Raw genomic sequence first — 17,043 nt, forward strand, 5'->3', positions numbered from 1 at the left:
AGAAGGCAACAGCAGGGGGATGTATATATATGTATATAAATGTTTTAAACACACTGTTTTTATTCTGTTGTTGTTATTAACTGATTGTGTCATTGTTTCACCTATTGTCTGTTGCACACCATCACATCATATGATACATGCGCGTCTTAAAGGAAGATGTAAAGAAACAAAGTGGACTGGACTGGGGACTGGAAGTGAGTTGTTCAACTTCCCTGTATTTACATTTTAATGATATAGTTTCATTTCAGTTATGGAAAAGTCTTTGCCCACTGGACCAGGGAATGTTAGGAGCTCTTGAGGGAAAGCATGCTCCAGTCTTCAGGCTAAAGAGAAAGGCTGAGCAGGACACTCAGCTTAGTTACCAAGAAGGACCTTAATACACATAACACATGCACACTGTACAAGGATAACAATTGGATAGTGTATGAGTATTTAATTTCTAACATGTCCTTTATGTGATAAGACTTATATACCCAGATGTGGAGTCTCTGGAATGGGTGCAGTGCCAAATGTGCAAGGACTGGCTGCACAAGGATTGTGCTGGAAAGTGCGATAATCTCACCAAACATTCATTCAACTGTGGATGCACCGATGTGGATGACAGACCAAAGTATCACTAGTTCAATATCTCTATGTGGTGTCACGCAAAAATAACAGAAGCAAAGGGCAGGAAAAGACGATCACTTGACTGACATACTAAGTCTGCACTTTTCAAAGAGAGGCAACGTTCTGCCCAGAAATCTATAGTGTAGCCACCGTCCCATTGTCTGGGGAGAACCCTGAGAGGCTAACAGCTTTGACCCACAAGCATTACAATCATATTTTCATCACAACATGCCAGCTGAATTATCTTCCTGTGTATAATCTGGAGATGATGGAACAAACAGTTTTCGAGTCACAGTAGCTGAGTAATAACAGTTTTTTTTGCAGTAGCTGCTGGCAGTCCTCATGTTTTTCATCATCTTTATCTGCAGGATAATGGCTGCTGTTGAGCGGGAGGAGGGAGGAGGGATTCTTGCACTTTGTTCCATGGATCACATCAAGGTAACTTTTGAATAGACTGTTGTAAGCAATTCCATTCTCTAACAGTGATTATATGTTCACCTTTACTCTTTGGTTTCAGAGCTTGTATCATGGTCTACTCAATGGAATGATCCGTTCCAATAGGATGTTCCTATGGCAGCACCCATCCACCTCAGTTCATTTAAAGCAGCACTTCAAACTGAGGACCCTGAACCTTAGTGACCAGCGAGGAAATGAAATTGTCATCAGTCATGTGTTTTTTTCCCACATAGATATGACATATGAAAGATGAATTTATTGATTTGTGCTTTTCTTTCCAATAGATCTTTGAGCTACTGAGGGTCATTGAGGTCATCCACAGCTGAAGGAGCGCGGATAACATAACACAGTGAGATGTTCACTGTACAGCTTTTTTACAGCTGGATCAAACCCCCTGTGTCTCCACAGATACATTCTGTTGGAGAGAACCTGCCCACTTAGTAGTTTTTTCTCCAAATCCTGTAGAATGTCAGATGTATATTTACAGTTAGATTAAGGTTTCACCGGCTGCAATGGTACGTACAAACAGGGAACGGCATTTATGAGACAAAACCTAGTACAGCTCACTGCAACAAGTTCACATTACACCAGGCCTGATATGTTATTACCTTTATCTCTCCATCGGACAGAATGTCATCTGCCTCAACCGACTCCATGATGTTGTCTCTGTTTTAGACAAAGCATTGCCAAAATTTGACCAAAAACTTTACTTTTTTTACTTTGACATCATACACTTTAAATTACCAAATATATGTAATTAATTAATAATACTAGGTATATATAACTATTCTGATGTCTGACTAGGCTATAATCAGATATCAGGCTAGTCCGCGTGCTAACAATCTCTTGTGTAAATAGCTTTCTATGTCTTATAAAGAAAAAGTACTGAAGTGTTGTTTACTGTAATTTGGCAAATGTTTATGTTCTCCATAAGAATTCCTGCTCCTGTGAACCCACAATGATGTGAAATATATTCATCTTTAATATTTAATGTAAAGGAACTGAAAATGACTGTACACATAATGGTAAATTCATCCCTAATCCTCCTTATCAAACTAATATGCTAGATTTCAATGGCTGCCGTGGGTCTTTTATGAGATTATTCTTACACATTTTGCACAATGTCGCATCCACAAAAGAAGTCTTTGGATTTCCAGTCACCCTCCACACCAGCACACTTAAAATGCAGCCAGTTTTTACAAACTGTGCATTGCACCCATGTGTATGTCTTGATGTGCTCATGGAAAACACTGGTGAAAAACAGAAGTGGGAAAGCTTCACCAATATTCCACAAACAACATGTACAATCAAGTTTGTCCATTTCAAATATTCCACAAAGTGTTGTTACATATAATCATAAGTGACTGAACAATAAATAACCTTGTCCACTGTGCTATGTGTAAAATCCTACAAACTACAGATGAGTTGTCATGTTTTTCATCTACACATCTGGTTGTACCAGTTGCTCGCTGGAACAGGCATTACTTTATCTTCCAGGCCAGGCAATGGCTGCTGGAGTTTTTCTCTTTTGCATCTGCTTCCTGCAGCTTTGCTTCTTTTTCTTCCACCTTTAACAGGTCTTCCTTTGTCAGTGGAAAGTCCTGTATAACAAAGACCTTTGCTGTAACCATTTCTGTTATTACCAGTATAGATCTTGATATATCGAGACAACAGTTAGTCTAACCTCAGCATTCAGGTTTTTGATCATCTGGGTGGCATGGTGCAGACGCAGAGTCCTACACTGGTTCAGGGTTAGGGCCTCCACAGTAACCTCCAGATTAGTAACTTCATTTTCAGCTGCCTATTTGGTAACAAAACAAATGAACCCACAGACCACACATGTACTGTACAGAGAGAGAAGAAGCTCACAGAACTGGCTACAGAACACATGAAAACCCCACAGCTGACTGAGTCCTGCTGCTTCCACTGTGAAGGATATTTGACACTCCAACCTTGGAGGCCACCAGATAGTCTGAAGACATTTCTACAAAGGAAGAAGGTGGCCATTGTTTAGTATTACCATACTGTCAAATACATTTCTAATAAATGATAGATGTTGTATGAAATTCTACTGTCCCTTTACCTGAGGAGCTCCATGTCATTGTCTTTGATACGTGTGTGAGCCGTCAGTGAGTCGTATATCCTAATTTCTTTGACTTTGAAGTCAAACACCTACAACAACAAATGTGTCATTACTACATATTAAAATGCATAACAAAGTTTTAGCTCAACTGATATAAGTTTATATGTAGGTCATGGTATAGGTTATGGCTTTTGGTGTTTCAGCATCATTTAATGTAGGTTGATGAACAAATGCATGTTGGCCAAAAATGTCACACTGAAATATTCACCTGTCCAATTCCATTAAAGTCAAACAATAAAATAAAACCTTGAATGTTTTATGGTGGATCACCCAAAGGATGAAGTGGTTCCCTGTCTCTGGAGTTGAATGACCCACTATTCTTGGAAGGAAGATCTTGTCTGTGACCTATAGCATAACAATAACATCAGGTGGGACAACACATTCCATGTTAATGTCAGATGTGTTTTGTTAATTTCTACAATATTTCTTCTATTATGCAAATAAAAAAAGGACCTACAGGAATGTGCTTCACAAGAACATCACTGACAGCTTAACTGTTTCGCCATTCGCTGTGCCACAAAATGTAGTCATACTGACCCAATGAACCAGACTAAAACAGAAAACATTGCATGTATTTTAGTAAACCTTGCTCAGACATTAAACATTATACGGGGAAGGAGGAAATGAAACTCTATTACCATGTGTTCTTGAGCCAGCTGTGCATAATATTTCATTTCATTTCATTCTATTATTTATCTTCTCTTTCATTGTCAGTCAGCCATGGCATACTCAGTGAAGACTGTCCCAACAACTCTGGTGGGCAAACACTTCGAAGGTCCTTTATCGACAAAGGAAATCTTCTCAGGCAATTAGTCAGGGGTTGATTTTCATCCCGAGACCCAGTGAAGACTTCCTTCAGTTTTGCCTTAATAAACACATTGTAATAGAACAGGAAATGTTAACACCTATAACTTATGGCGTCATTTAAGACCAAAGGAAAATAAGTTTGATTACCTTGTCTTTATCCCCAACAGCATATGATTGTGCTACAAATGAGGATTGCACAATGTTTCCAGGTTGGGAGCCTACAAGGGCAGACTGAAGACCTTCTCCGTTAAAAAAAAATAATAATAAAAAATTAAATGAAAAGCAGGTTTATATTGTTACAACATATGTTGTTGACCCCTGTTTGGGTCACACCAACAGGAAGTACAGACGGTTGTACATTCTTAACATTTTATCACTCTGTCTACTTTTATATTATTATCAATTAGTCTGTAATATCAGATACTGACCAAACTTACCGGCAGACTAGAGTCCCAGCATCCCATGCAGGCCAATGCACAACTGTGTACTGCACAACGCCTCCATTTCTGCCTTAAAACCCCTGTTGATCTTGTCATTATGCAGATCAATCATCACCCTCACAGTTTGTTTGAAGTGTGCCTTGTTCATCTGGCACAGTGAGTACCGTACAGATGCAAGTTCACGACTGAACTGCTCAGCAACTGAAGAGTTTACTTCTGAGTTTCACCTGGTGGGACAGATGTTGAGGCTTCTCAGCTTCTCTGGACATTTTGGATTTTTTTGATGAAACCTGTGGTACAGGGAGTATCTCTCACTTGTCCCTGTTATTGGATGTCTCCCTGACATGCTGTGACTCTCTGGCAGTGGTGGGAATGGGGATCTCGGGTTCTTAACCCACTGCATATCAACCTTGAATTCCTTCTTGGCTGCCAGTTTAATACTGTCAATGGTTGGGGCACACAGTCTTCCATCGTGCAGTTGGAAAAACAACTGTATGATTGTATGATTGTGTGGCGAGCAACCTGTCCAGCTACATCAGAAATGTAACAGGTGGGAAAGTGTTTGAAACTTAGCAGCCCGTCTGTGTGGTCTCTTGCTGACTCCGTCCAAAAGAGAAAGCTGAGGTAGTACACAACACCATGTACACAGGAAAAATGAAGGACTCCACCTGAAGGAAAAAACAAACAAACACATGGAACACCATATTAATGTTATTTGAAGGTAACAATGAAACAGGAAATTCATTACCCAAGGTATGACTTACCACCAGCTTTCTGTAGCTTCACAAAAAGCTTTGGGTAAACATCCTAAAGTTCAATAGTTCCTGAAGCCTGTTCAGCAGAGGACACACCTAGTGTGTAACAAGCCTCCAGAAGTTCTTTTTTTCCTGAGGCTGCAAAAGACCCATTTACATCATATGAAGCACCCAATACATCATGTAACATCTTGTACTAAACACACACACACACACACAAAGGTTATGAGGACTGGAAACACTGCATAAAGGACTCATGATTTTAACCCTTTAAATGTCAGCTTGTTGACGTGCTGCGACAGACACTGAAATCCATATCGAGAGCACAAGCTCACTGGAAAGCTGTAAAAACCATATTTTTGGATAACATTGCAAATAGACCATAAATGCATGAGACTGGTCATATTAGGTGTTCATCCTGCACTTAGGACATCAAAATTTTATTTTTTACCTTTTACCAGATGTGTGTGTGTGCGCACGTGTCTGTGTGTGGGACCAATACTGTAGCTGTAGGTCGCTAGTTCAAATCCCGGCTCCGGGCAAGGCTGAGCTGCATGTTGAAGTGTATTTGAGCAAGATACTGAACCCCACATTGCTCATCAGTGAGGGCCCTGTGATGAGCTGGTGACTTGTCCAGGGAGTACCCTGGAGTACCCTCGCCCTGAGACAAGGCTGGGATTGGCTCCAGCAGCAACACCCTGTGACCCCATGGAAAGGGATAAGTGGTTACGGACCATGACACATATATATATATATATATATATATATATATATATATATATATATATATATATATATATATATATATATATATATATATATATATATATGTATATATATATATATGTCATGGTATATATATATATATGTGTACATAACTAATCACTTTACTTTATTATTCAAAGGTTTTTATGTCTGCCTTACCACCAAACCTGACAGCAGAAGCTCACACAGTGGCAGTGTTAGGAACACACGATTGTTAAAGTTGTGGAATTCAGATGAATATTCTTGGAACCTCACAACGTTTGAACATACTCGGCACGCTTTTATAGAAACAGAGACACCTTTTGGTTGAAAGAATTGTAAGAAATCAGTGAAACTGTATTACATAAACAAAAACCTTCAATTGATGCCAGATATGAATATAATATAATGATGAAGTTAAACATGCTAAACTATAGAGTTACTTTTTCATTGACTTACCTTTTTTTACATAATTCATCCCATACACCATAGGTTGGGTGGTCACTACTTTAGAGGGATTAAGTGCTGGAGGGGTGGGCCCTGGACAGTAGGGGCAGGTGTTCTCAGAGGGTACAAAACATGGTGGTGGTTGTTCCTCCTGAGTCCTCAGCTTCACCGGTAGGTCCTGCAGGCATGGGATGCACTTTTGTGCTGTTAGGAAATCTGTCATTACACAGATTTTTTGTGCATTTATGTTGTGTGTGTCACAGGTGATGCTGCTTTCCAGCATGTGACTTTCCAAGTCATCAGTGTCATCCACTTGGATGTCAGAGGTGGCTGCTAGGGTGCCTGGGGACTCCTGGAAAATCCACCACATTCCCATCATACGATGGATGCAACGATGAGATCTTCCGGTTCCTTGACATAGACAGTTCCACTGCCCGGCCACTGAATCAAATGTGACCCTGGTCCGCCCAAACTGACACCAGTTGTCGGTTTCATTGGTGGATACTGAAAAAAGTGCCAATGTTGGGAGTGTTCACCATTTTCCACCGGGAAAACACTGTCAACTCCACACTTTATTGCAGCAGTGTTCAGTTCTGCACATTTGTCACCCCACTCAGAGGACAACAGCCCTCTGCTCAGCATGTCCTGTAGTGACGTACTTGTGAGGACTGCAGACTTGATGTATGGTTTTGCCTTAGATGTCCTTTCAAGATGTCAGCACTCCTTTCCTGGGTTTCAAGAGGACCATGCTATTTGCATACATTTTCTGCAGTTTGGTACTTCACAGTCTATTTTTTGTAAACTTGTGGATTTTATAACATGAATGGGGACCAGGGGACTATGGTCGTATTTGGGGGAGACATAAATTCCACACCATGGGTGTGCAGTCAATGTCATGAACAACTCTAATGTGACGCTTGAGGTTTTTCTGGGCACTTAAACAGCTGTACAGTGTGGACAAGCAAAATGTCCAGGCTTGGACTTCACAAAGTGTTCCTCTGTTGACTCATCTGTTATGTTCTCTGCTTTTATTTGGTAGTGGTGCTTCCCTTCTCTGCAAAAGCAAAAACAGCTGTTACAGTAAAACACTGATAAGAGTTACAGCCATACTCAAAATACAGTACCTTTGCCCTGCACAGATGGCATATGGGTGGCTCTGTAGGTGTGGGTTATGGGCTGGACTGACACGACTCTCTAGAGTTCATGTTTGCCACACAATGGGAACTGCAATTTATGACATTGCAGGTGAAAGCACAACACTATTCTTACTTAACATTCAAGACCTTTTTTGACCGTTCTTGAGAATCAAAAAACAAAAAGCAAAATTGAAACGCTAATAATTAGGGCCATGTATTACCTTTTCTCTTCTGTGATTCAATACCTGCAGGAGATAGACATTGTGAAGATGTAGAACACATTAGGATTATATAGGTTATACAATCAAATTTTACATTTCTAAAACTAAAACATGCACCCCAAAATCAGAAAAAAATAAAACAAAATGAATTCACTACTGTTAATACAAATCAGTATTTTTCCCCTTATGGAGTATTGATTTATACTTGTTTTAAGAATACGCAGCATTCCAGTAAAAACTGTGTGCTCCTCACCACTGTATAGGCTCATACTACTACTGATTACCTGTTATTTTGAAACAACGTTTGATGATCACCACATGAACAGAACCTATACTCCACCCTGGTGTTCAGAGTGAGCTATATACAAACACATTTAATAGTCAAATTCAGATGGCTCATACAGTGCTTTATTACCTAAAGAGAACACCTGGTAATAAAATGTAGTACTATCGTTGACTGTTAATCTCACATGGTCAGTTGTTTCTATTGTTTTTCTGAATGCTTAATCAAATTCATGAAATTACTAGTATTTTATTATTCACTTTGCATCTAACCAACCAGTTTGCTTGGTTTTACTCTTACACATGAGACACTGTCAATTACACCATACAAAGATCATCCCTCCATGCTTGTCCATCCCACTGCTGACTTTGTTTTAAAAGAAAAATCTCCCTCTCATTTTTGGGAATTTGCCTACATTTCAAAATAAGATGGTGATGTTGTTTGACATCAACATTAAATGTTTGTAGATGCCACAGCAGAACACCTACCATGTATGGCTTTTAAATGCTTTATAAATCCAGTTGCCCATGATAAAGCTCTAAAATGACATAATGGCCAATGGTAGTGGCTTCTGGACTTTTGCTTGCTGTCCTTGCAGGAGCAGGCCACCACACATTTCTCTGAAAAACAAATTCAAGACATTGGTAAAATGCTTTACTTTCTGCAAATTAAAACAAATTAATTACACAATCTGCCCTTCAATACCTCATCTATATTCCATACCTTCATTGTTTAAAACAAAATCAACTGCATCTTTCAGATGCTTTTTCAGGAGGTGTTCCTTATTTGCCAGTTCCTTTTCAGCGCAGCCCAACAATGAGGGAACGTCAGAGAACGTCTGATGTGAACCTGTGAAGAACAGTAACAGTGTCGGTTACTAACCCACCCCTCCCCCATCACTTCAGCTTTACAACGTTACAATTACCATTTAAAGTTTATATTGCTGGAATATTTACTCACTGTATTAAATAGCACTATGTTCTTTCATGTATAGCCTTCTTGTAAAATGCTGGTTTATTCTGCATCAGAATGAAATAGCTACTATTTGTTTCTCACCTTCCATTTTCAATCGGCTAATCGTGAGGGGCAGAAAACAGACGGAGCAGCAACTTAAGTCTCTGTGGATATATTAAAGTGAATGGTCAACAAGAAATGACAATAAATGAATGAATAGCCTGTGTGTGTGTGTGTGTATATGCATGTTTGTAAGTCCTCTCCACAATGGAGACCATTTTCATAGAGATTTCATAATGATGATCATTTCAGCTAATTGTCTCAGGGGCATAAATGCAGCCTTTATGGTTACAAGAAATAATTAGTGCAACAATTCCAATTTGAGACCAGAGATACACTATATTACCAAAAGTATTCGCTCACCTGCCTTTACTCATTCTATGAACTGAAGTGCCATCCCATTCCTAACTCATAGAATTCAATATGATGTCGGTCCACCTTTTGCAGCTATTACAGCTTCAACTCTTCTGGGAAGACTGTCCACAAGGTTGAGGAGAGTGTTTATAGGAATTTTTGACCATTCTTCCAAAAGCGCATTGGTGAGGTCACACACTGATGTTGGTCGAGAAGGCCTGGCTCTCAGTCTCCGCTCTAATTCATCCCAAAGGTGTTCTATCGGGTTCAGGTCAGGACTCTGTGCAGGCCAGTCAAGTTCATCCACACCAGACTCTGTCATCCACGTCTTTATGGACCTTGCTTTGTGCACTGGTGCACAGTCATGTTGGAAGAGGAAGGGGCCCGCTCCAAACTGTTCCCACAAGGTTGGGAGCATGGAATTGTCCAAAATGTTTTGGTATCCTGAAGCATTCAATGTTCCTTTCACTGGAACTAAGGGGCCAAGCCCAGCTCCTGAAAAACAACCCCATACCATAATTCCTCCTCCACCAAATTTCACAGTTGGCACAATGCAATCTGAAATGTACCGTTCTCCTGGCAACCTCCAAACCCAGACTCGTCCATCAGATTGCCAGATGGAAAAGCGTGATTCATCACTCCAGAGAACGCGTCTCCACTGCTCTAGAGGCCAGTGACGGCGTGCTTTACACCATTGCATCCGACGCCTTGCATTGCACTTGGTGATGTGTGGCTTGGCTGCAGCTGCTCGGCCATGGAAACCCATTCCATGAAGCTCTCTGCGTACTGTACTTGGGCTAATCTGAAGGTCACATGAAGTTTGTAGCTCTCTAGCAATTGACTGTGCAGAAAGTCGGCGACCTCTTTGCACTATGCGCTTCAGCATCCGCTGACCCCTCTCCGTCACTTTACGTGGCCTACCACTTCGTGGCTGAGTTGCTGTTGTTCCCAAACGCTTCCATTTTGTTATAATAGAGCTGACAGTTGACTGTGGAATATTTAGGAGCGAGGAAATTTCACGACTGGATTTGTTGCACAAGTGGCATCCTATGACAGTTCCACGCTGGAATTCACTGAGCTCCTGAGAGCGGCCCATTCTTTCACAAATGTCTTGTTTCACAGTCTGCATGCCTGAGTGCTTGAATTTATACACCTGGGGCCAGGCCAAGTGATTAGAACACCTGATTCTGATCATTTGAATGGGTGAGCGAATACTTTTGGTAATATAGTGTATGTTAATATAGCTGTTTCATTAAGCTCTTCAAACCATCCTGTCTCTCTCACCTTCTCTACTGCCACAAACATCCTGTTTTTGTTGCTGATCATATATATACGGTAGTTTGTCTTTGGATAAGGGCCTTTTAAATAAAAGTTGAAACAAAAGTTTGATAGATTTACATTCAGAAATCATTTGACTGATAGTACAAAAAATGACTATTTTATTTTCATGTTTGCAATCTTTTACTTTTGCAGATATGAAGCATCCATTTCTTATCAAGCCACATGTGAAATAACGGAGCATTACGACTGTATGGGGTGAGATGAATTGGTTTTTGTTTTTCAGTTATGGGAGTCTCACCAGTGTCAAAGGTTTTAAAAAAAGAAACATTTTGCCTTTTCTCTTGCAGTTCACACCTGGTTTTGTGTATTAATGTTTTTTTTCCACAACTTCACTCTGGAATACAACCCATTTGAAGTTTTACTTTTGATTTATCTGTAGGTGATGGTTAAATATATTATATTTGATGTCACACATTCTTTCATCCTTTTCAGCATTTACAAGTCAAGGCTTTCTCATAATACCTGAAAAACGACTAAGACTAAGACTCAGACTAAATAAAAACTAAACTGAAACTACTAAATCATTTGTTGAACTAACTAAAACTGAACGTATATTTTAAAAAAGCAAACTGAAAAACTAAATGAAATAAAAACTAATGAAAATTTCAAAACTATAATAACCTTCAATCCAAGTGAAGGTGATGTGGTAATCAAGAGGTTTGGAGGCACTCACTCACAGGACAATGAGGAGTGAGCAGTGTGTGAGAGAAATGTGTCTGTGCTGCCTGCATTGAGGGCTGTGGACTAATTATGTGATGAAATGCAGGTTAAAATGTAAAGTGTTGAATAAGTTCTGTGATGAGTTAAGTTGAAATGTTTTTTATTTAATATCAAGTGGGTTGAAAACACAGTTAATGACATGGTGTATTTTTTAAAAAGTATTCAAGCTAAAAGTAATTTGACAAATAATGATGTGTGTATTTATGGAATTAAAAGCTGATGAAGTTTGCGAGGTTAAAATCATCATCAGACACTGCTTTAAAATGTATTTAATTCGTTCTGGGTGTTTCTTGGGTTACATTTTTCTTGACCTTCTATCTGTATTTGTGTTTAAGGTTTTTTACCTGGTATTGGACTTGGCAACTTTCAAATAACAAGAAAGAAAGCTGAATCTTGGTCACTGAGTGAATTCCAGTCCAATCTTCTAATGCAAGCTGCCTTTTCAAGTGGGGCAAGCTGCACTTTACACCTCATAAGAGTGAGGACCACTTGACAAAATGCATTGATTAACTATTAAAAGGTGTTAATTACAATGTTGCTAACACCATATCAACACGCACGTTTATGCACACGCATGCACGCACATTGATAGAGGCATCCCAGGACACCACATTAAAGAAGATGGTGCTTGCAACAAAAGACTTATATAAGATCTGGAGAATCCGGTTACAAACATTAAAGGACCTGAGCCTCCTCGAGAAAAGCTCAGGCCATTCTCGTAGACTGCTGTGTTTGTAGTCAACTCCAGCTAACCAAAGGTGAAAAGACGTGAATGAAGGAAAGATTTTGTGAGTGTATGACTGAGGCCTGTTCAGCCAAAAGTGGGTGTACCGACTCGCTGTCACTTTTAGAAAAAGTAAGGCTGAGGTCTAACTGAACACCGGGACCTAGAAATTGTCTGTGTGTCCCAACAGGAAGTGACCTAAATTTGTCCCCAAACTTCAGGAAGCTGTTTGGACCATCTTCTCTGTATATAAAGGCTATAGCACCCAACATATACCCTTAAGATTCTTTAATGTAAGAAAACTGATTTCAGCTCCAAATGTTGTCAAACTTGAACCTTCTGTTCAAGTTGAAATCAGTTTTCTTACATTAAAGACTCACAAGCACTCTTTCATGTAGAATACTGAAGCACAGCCTTCTAGGACCGTCCATGGCCTAGGTCTTTTCAGGGGACACATAGGGGCCCCAAACCACTGGAACTCAATTCAGTATCCCATAAATATAATTCGATTAAATTTTGGAGCCATTACTTGTAGTGGGAGAGTACCATCCTTATCCGTCCAAGTATTCCACTATCAGACCCTGTAAATCCGCTCAAAAGTTAAAGTCCAAATTAAAGGAGAAACAGCTCTGATTCTGAGTCCAACTCAGAGGCAAACAGCCCAGAGACTAAGTCCCAATCAGAGGTGAAAACTGCTCAGAGCCTAAGTCCAGAACAGAGTTGAAAATGCCCAGAGACTAAGTCCGAAATCAGAGGCAAGGCAGCAGGTCTTCAGTCCCAAAAGGTGTTTATTCCAAGAGAAGTTATAAATCCATGAGGTACCCCGGTGCAACTGAGAAATCTCCCCCGATCTCCCTCTTTTGCACCTGGGGTCAAGGTCACCAACGCCCTTCTTGGACCACCCCCCTTTGTCATGATCACCCGAGACTATCATCTTCATTTTGTAATGTGTTCCTTAATGCCTACAAAAGTGTCTCACCCAGGCCTCTATCTGTGGCTTTGAGTGCTCCCTCACTCCAGCCTTGTAATATTAAAGGGAGCATCTGACCTCGGTCTTACATCAGGCTCATATTCACTGTTAGCACACTACTGCAAGGTGTATTTCTCAAATCAATTTATATGCATGATCATGACCCAGCTTATATTTGCCACTACATACTCCATTTACATTTTAACAAATAACTACAATTTGCTAAAAATCACCAAAGGTCACAATGTTTGACTTTGCAAGTGTATTACTGAGGCCTGTTCAGCCTAATGTGGCTGTACTGACTCACTGTCATTTTTGCTGTAAAGCTGAGGTCCAATTGCACACTAGGACAACAGGAAGTGACCTAAACTTTACCCCTAAAACTCAGGATGTCTTTCGGACCATCTTCTCAGTATATAAAGGTTATAGCGCATAACATATACCCTTAAGATTCCTTGACGTAAGAAAAACTAATTTCAGCTCCAAATGTTGTCAAACTCAAACAGAAGACTCACAAGTACTCTTTCATGTAGAATACTGAAGCACAGCTCAGCCTAGATCTGATGGCCTTCAATTACACTTTTAGTTTGGGGCCCCTGGGGGCCATTTTGCTACCTTGCTTGACCCTGTAGACAAGTCAGACAAAGTAAAAATACATTTTAATTTTGGGGCACCTCTAGAACACCTTGGGCCCCTGGGAGGCAACTCAGATTATTTGAGGACGCATCTATGTGTTGGGTTGCCTGGGACCTTAAGTTAGCATAGTCATTGTCTGGTGGTGACATGGTGGATGCCTACTGACATCATGGACTCCCATTCGTGTGGTGGGGCCCCTGGAGGCCTTAAGTTATTATAGTCAGGGTCTGGGAATGAGATGCTGGGTGCCTATTGAGATCACGGACTCCTAGTCATGGGCAGGGCACATGGAGGCATTAGCTTAGCCTAGTCAGGGTCTGGTAGTGACATGCTGGGTGCAAAGTGAGATTATGGACTCCAAGGTTATGGTAGAGCACCACCACATGTGGGTGTGTGAAGTTGGGGCCTACAGCTTTCCTGGCCTTTGGCACGCAATACACACACATGGTTTGTGATGAAGGCGAAGACAGTCCTCATAGACCCGTGGCTTGTCTCTTTCAGGGGTCTTGTAGTGGCCTGGAACCATAGTGTTTCAATTTAGCATCTGGAGCAGGTCATCCAATGCTACTTTGTAGAAAAAAAACGTTATTTACCTCCTCATAAATAGTTATAATGTGATGGGGAACATCAAAGACCATCTGCCCACTGGCTGAGACCTGAGAAGCTGAACAAGCCATTGGCCAGTCTCTGCACCATATGACTAACAGACTTTGCAAGTGTCTGACCAAGGCCTGGTCAGCCAAATATAAGTGTATTGCACTAGCCAAAACTCTGGGTCGATCTCCAAGTGGCATCAAACCCTAACAGAAGACAGACTCACAGAGACATTAGCGTCCAGCATTCTGAAGCCCAACCCTCTAACGTCTTGTAGGTAGATGTTGGTTCACACCCAACTTCTACCCAGATCACACCCAACATCTCTGTATATTGAAGCTAAAACACCCAACATCCAACCCAGTATCACGTCAAAGCGTGAAATACCCGCCGGTCCACCGTGTCAGTGTCACAGTTTGCCTCTCTCAGGCCTGACAAGTACACGCTTGTATGAAAGCGCAGTGCCAGCAGGGGGCGCTAATTCCATCTTTACTCAATGCCGACAACTTTGCCCAGAGGAGGATCGAGAAAAAGAATCATACAGTACCCAAGATTCCCTCCTTGTCAGGTAAGCTAATGAAACATGGCTAATGTATGTTTTATTTTTTTGATTATTGGCTTTTGTTTTAAATATGTGAGGTTGCCTGTGAGAAACTAACCATTTTCACAAAGAGAATAAAAAGAATAAAGGTTCCACAGATCAGAAACTGTGTTGTAAGGAATGTATAGCCTCTGTAGGATAATCTAATCCAGATTTGACAAGTCTAGGTATAGTGGTTTTTGATCAGGACCTGGTCTAATGTGGTCTATATGATGAGAAAATGGTGAAATGTGCCTTTATTGAATTTTAAAATACAGAATAAACTTTTCAAGAATCAGAAACTGTGTTATAATGAATGTATAGCCTCTGTAGGATAATCTAATCCAGATTTGACAAGTCTAGGCATAGTGGTTTTTGATCAGGACCTGGTCTAATGTTGTCCACAGTCTGAGAAAACGGCAAAATGTGCCTTCACAACATTTTCACAAATACAATAAAGGTTTCACAGATCAGAAACTGTGTTGCAATGAATGTATAGCCTCTGTAGCATAATCTCATCCAGATCTGAAGAGTGTAGGCATAATGGTTATTGATCAGGACCTGGTCTAATGTGGTCCACAGTCTCAGAAAATGGCGAAATATGCCTTCATAGCATTTTCACAAACAGAATAAGGGTTTCACAGATCAGAAACTGTGTTGTAATGAATGTTTAGCCTCTGTAGGATAATCTAGGCCAGATTTGAGAAGTCAAGGTACAGTGGTTTTTGATCAGGACCTGGTCTAGGTCTAATGTGGTCTGTAGGTATCAAACAAAAATGGTGAAATCTCCCCTTTAGCGTTTTCACAAATAAAATAAATGTTTCACAAATACAATAGCGGGTGTCAGGCAAAGTTAATGTCTTACCTAAAATGTCTAAACAATTTTTACATCAAGAAATGTCAGAAAAAAAAGACAATCAGTGTACAAACAGTCGCACTGCACGTTACGTTAATTTCCTCTTAACTTTCCTCTCAAGTGCCGAATCTGAAGGTGCCGAATCGGAGGCTAACTTCAGCGTCATCAAAAACAATGGATTTCTTGTAGGGATGACTTCACGGCACTACACGCAGGTTGCACTGTGCTGATCCAGGTGACATCATGTATGCAGGTACACTGCAAGTCAATGCACGAGACACTGCTGGTCCTGAGTAATTTGGTACCCTGGGCAAGATGTTAGCAGGCGCCCCCCTGCATCACAGTCAACTTCACAATCAATTTTCATACACTCACACAAAAACTGCATATATGTATTTAAGATTTGATTTGTTTTAAGTCAAAAATATCACAGCAAAGAAAAACTGAAGAAAGAAACAAGTGATAAAAATACAATATAAATAAGGCATTACTCAAACATGTTATCTCTCAGCCTCAGAGTGCCATCTCTCACTTATCTATTGTCAGCCACTTTGCAAAATGACCTCCAACTCCTTCCATGTTGCCATGTGGGTATTGTGCTGCTATCTATCCTCATGAACCTTCAGCAAGTGGCTTTCATGTCTCCAGTCCTTTAGTCCTTCTTTATTTAGTTTGTATTCTGTTGGAGAAAACTTTTAGCACGTGAAGCAGTGCAAGCTATCATTTCTGTTTGAGTACATCAGCCAGCTTCTTTTGATTTTTTTCAGCATTGACTAAGACTCTGTTACAAAAGTCATGTTGACACACTTTGTTTTGGGGAAATGTGTAACTGCTTTTTTATTTGAACTGGTCCTCTGTGAACTAGCTCTGATCTTACATAGTCAGTTAGAAGAGATGTCCAGTCAGCAGGTCTACTGGTGCAGCCTTAAGTCCTGATGCTGTGTCAGTCTGCTGTGCTGAGGTAGAGGGACAGCAGCACCTGATGCTGTGTCACTCTGCTGTGCTGAGGTAGAGGGACAGCAGCACCTGATGTTGTGTCACTCTGCTGTGCTGAGGTAGAGGGACAGCAGCACCTGATGCTGTGTCACTCTGCTGTGCTGAGGTAGAGGGACAGCAGCACCTGATGCTGTGTCAGTCTGCTGTGCTGAGGTAGAGGGACAGCAGCACCTGATGCTGTGTCACTCTGCTGTGCTGAGGTAGAGGGACAGCAGCACCT

The 17,043-nt window shown here is 40.7% G+C and overlaps 1 protein-coding gene across 2 annotated transcripts; it reads right to left on the bottom strand.

The window, feature by feature from the left end:
* Window positions 1–1,350: 1,350 nt before the first annotated feature.
* On the bottom strand, window positions 1,351–3,756 carry LOC119016359. 2 transcript variants are annotated; one of them, XM_037092128.1, is made up of 9 exons: window positions 3,663–3,756; window positions 3,452–3,550; window positions 3,146–3,234; window positions 2,964–3,046; window positions 2,747–2,863; window positions 2,548–2,663; window positions 2,172–2,312; window positions 1,671–1,728; window positions 1,351–1,521 (listed from the first exon to the last, which is right to left on the bottom strand). In XM_037092128.1, the coding sequence occupies exons 3-9, from the start codon at window positions 3,162–3,164 to the stop codon at window positions 1,375–1,377; spliced, it is 681 nt and encodes a 226-aa protein (XP_036948023.1). In that variant the 5' UTR covers window positions 3,165–3,234; window positions 3,452–3,550; window positions 3,663–3,756; the 3' UTR covers window positions 1,351–1,374. The 2 variants fall into 2 exon arrangements, with proteins under 2 accessions (XP_036948023.1, XP_036948024.1); XM_037092129.1 differs by lacking the exons at window positions 3,452–3,550; window positions 3,663–3,756 and having other exon boundaries at window positions 3,146–3,320.
* Window positions 3,757–17,043: the final 13,287 nt, after the last annotated feature.

Source organism: Acanthopagrus latus, unplaced genomic scaffold (assembly GCF_904848185.1).
Source record: "Acanthopagrus latus isolate v.2019 unplaced genomic scaffold, fAcaLat1.1, whole genome shotgun sequence".
Taxonomy (NCBI): domain Eukaryota; kingdom Metazoa; phylum Chordata; class Actinopteri; order Spariformes; family Sparidae; genus Acanthopagrus; species Acanthopagrus latus.

What these genes read in the sequence shown, in the direction of transcription:
- LOC119016359 (XM_037092128.1), bottom strand. An exon ending in TGCCTGGCCTGGAAGATAAA is followed by an intron (nt 2,313 to 2,547) that starts GTAATGCCTGTT and finishes GTTTTTCACCAG; the next exon opens with TGTTTTCCATGAGCACATCA. An exon ending in TGCGACATTGTGCAAAATGT is followed by an intron (nt 1,729 to 2,171) that starts GTAAGAATAATC and finishes TGTCTAAAACAG; the next exon opens with AGACAACATCATGGAGTCGG.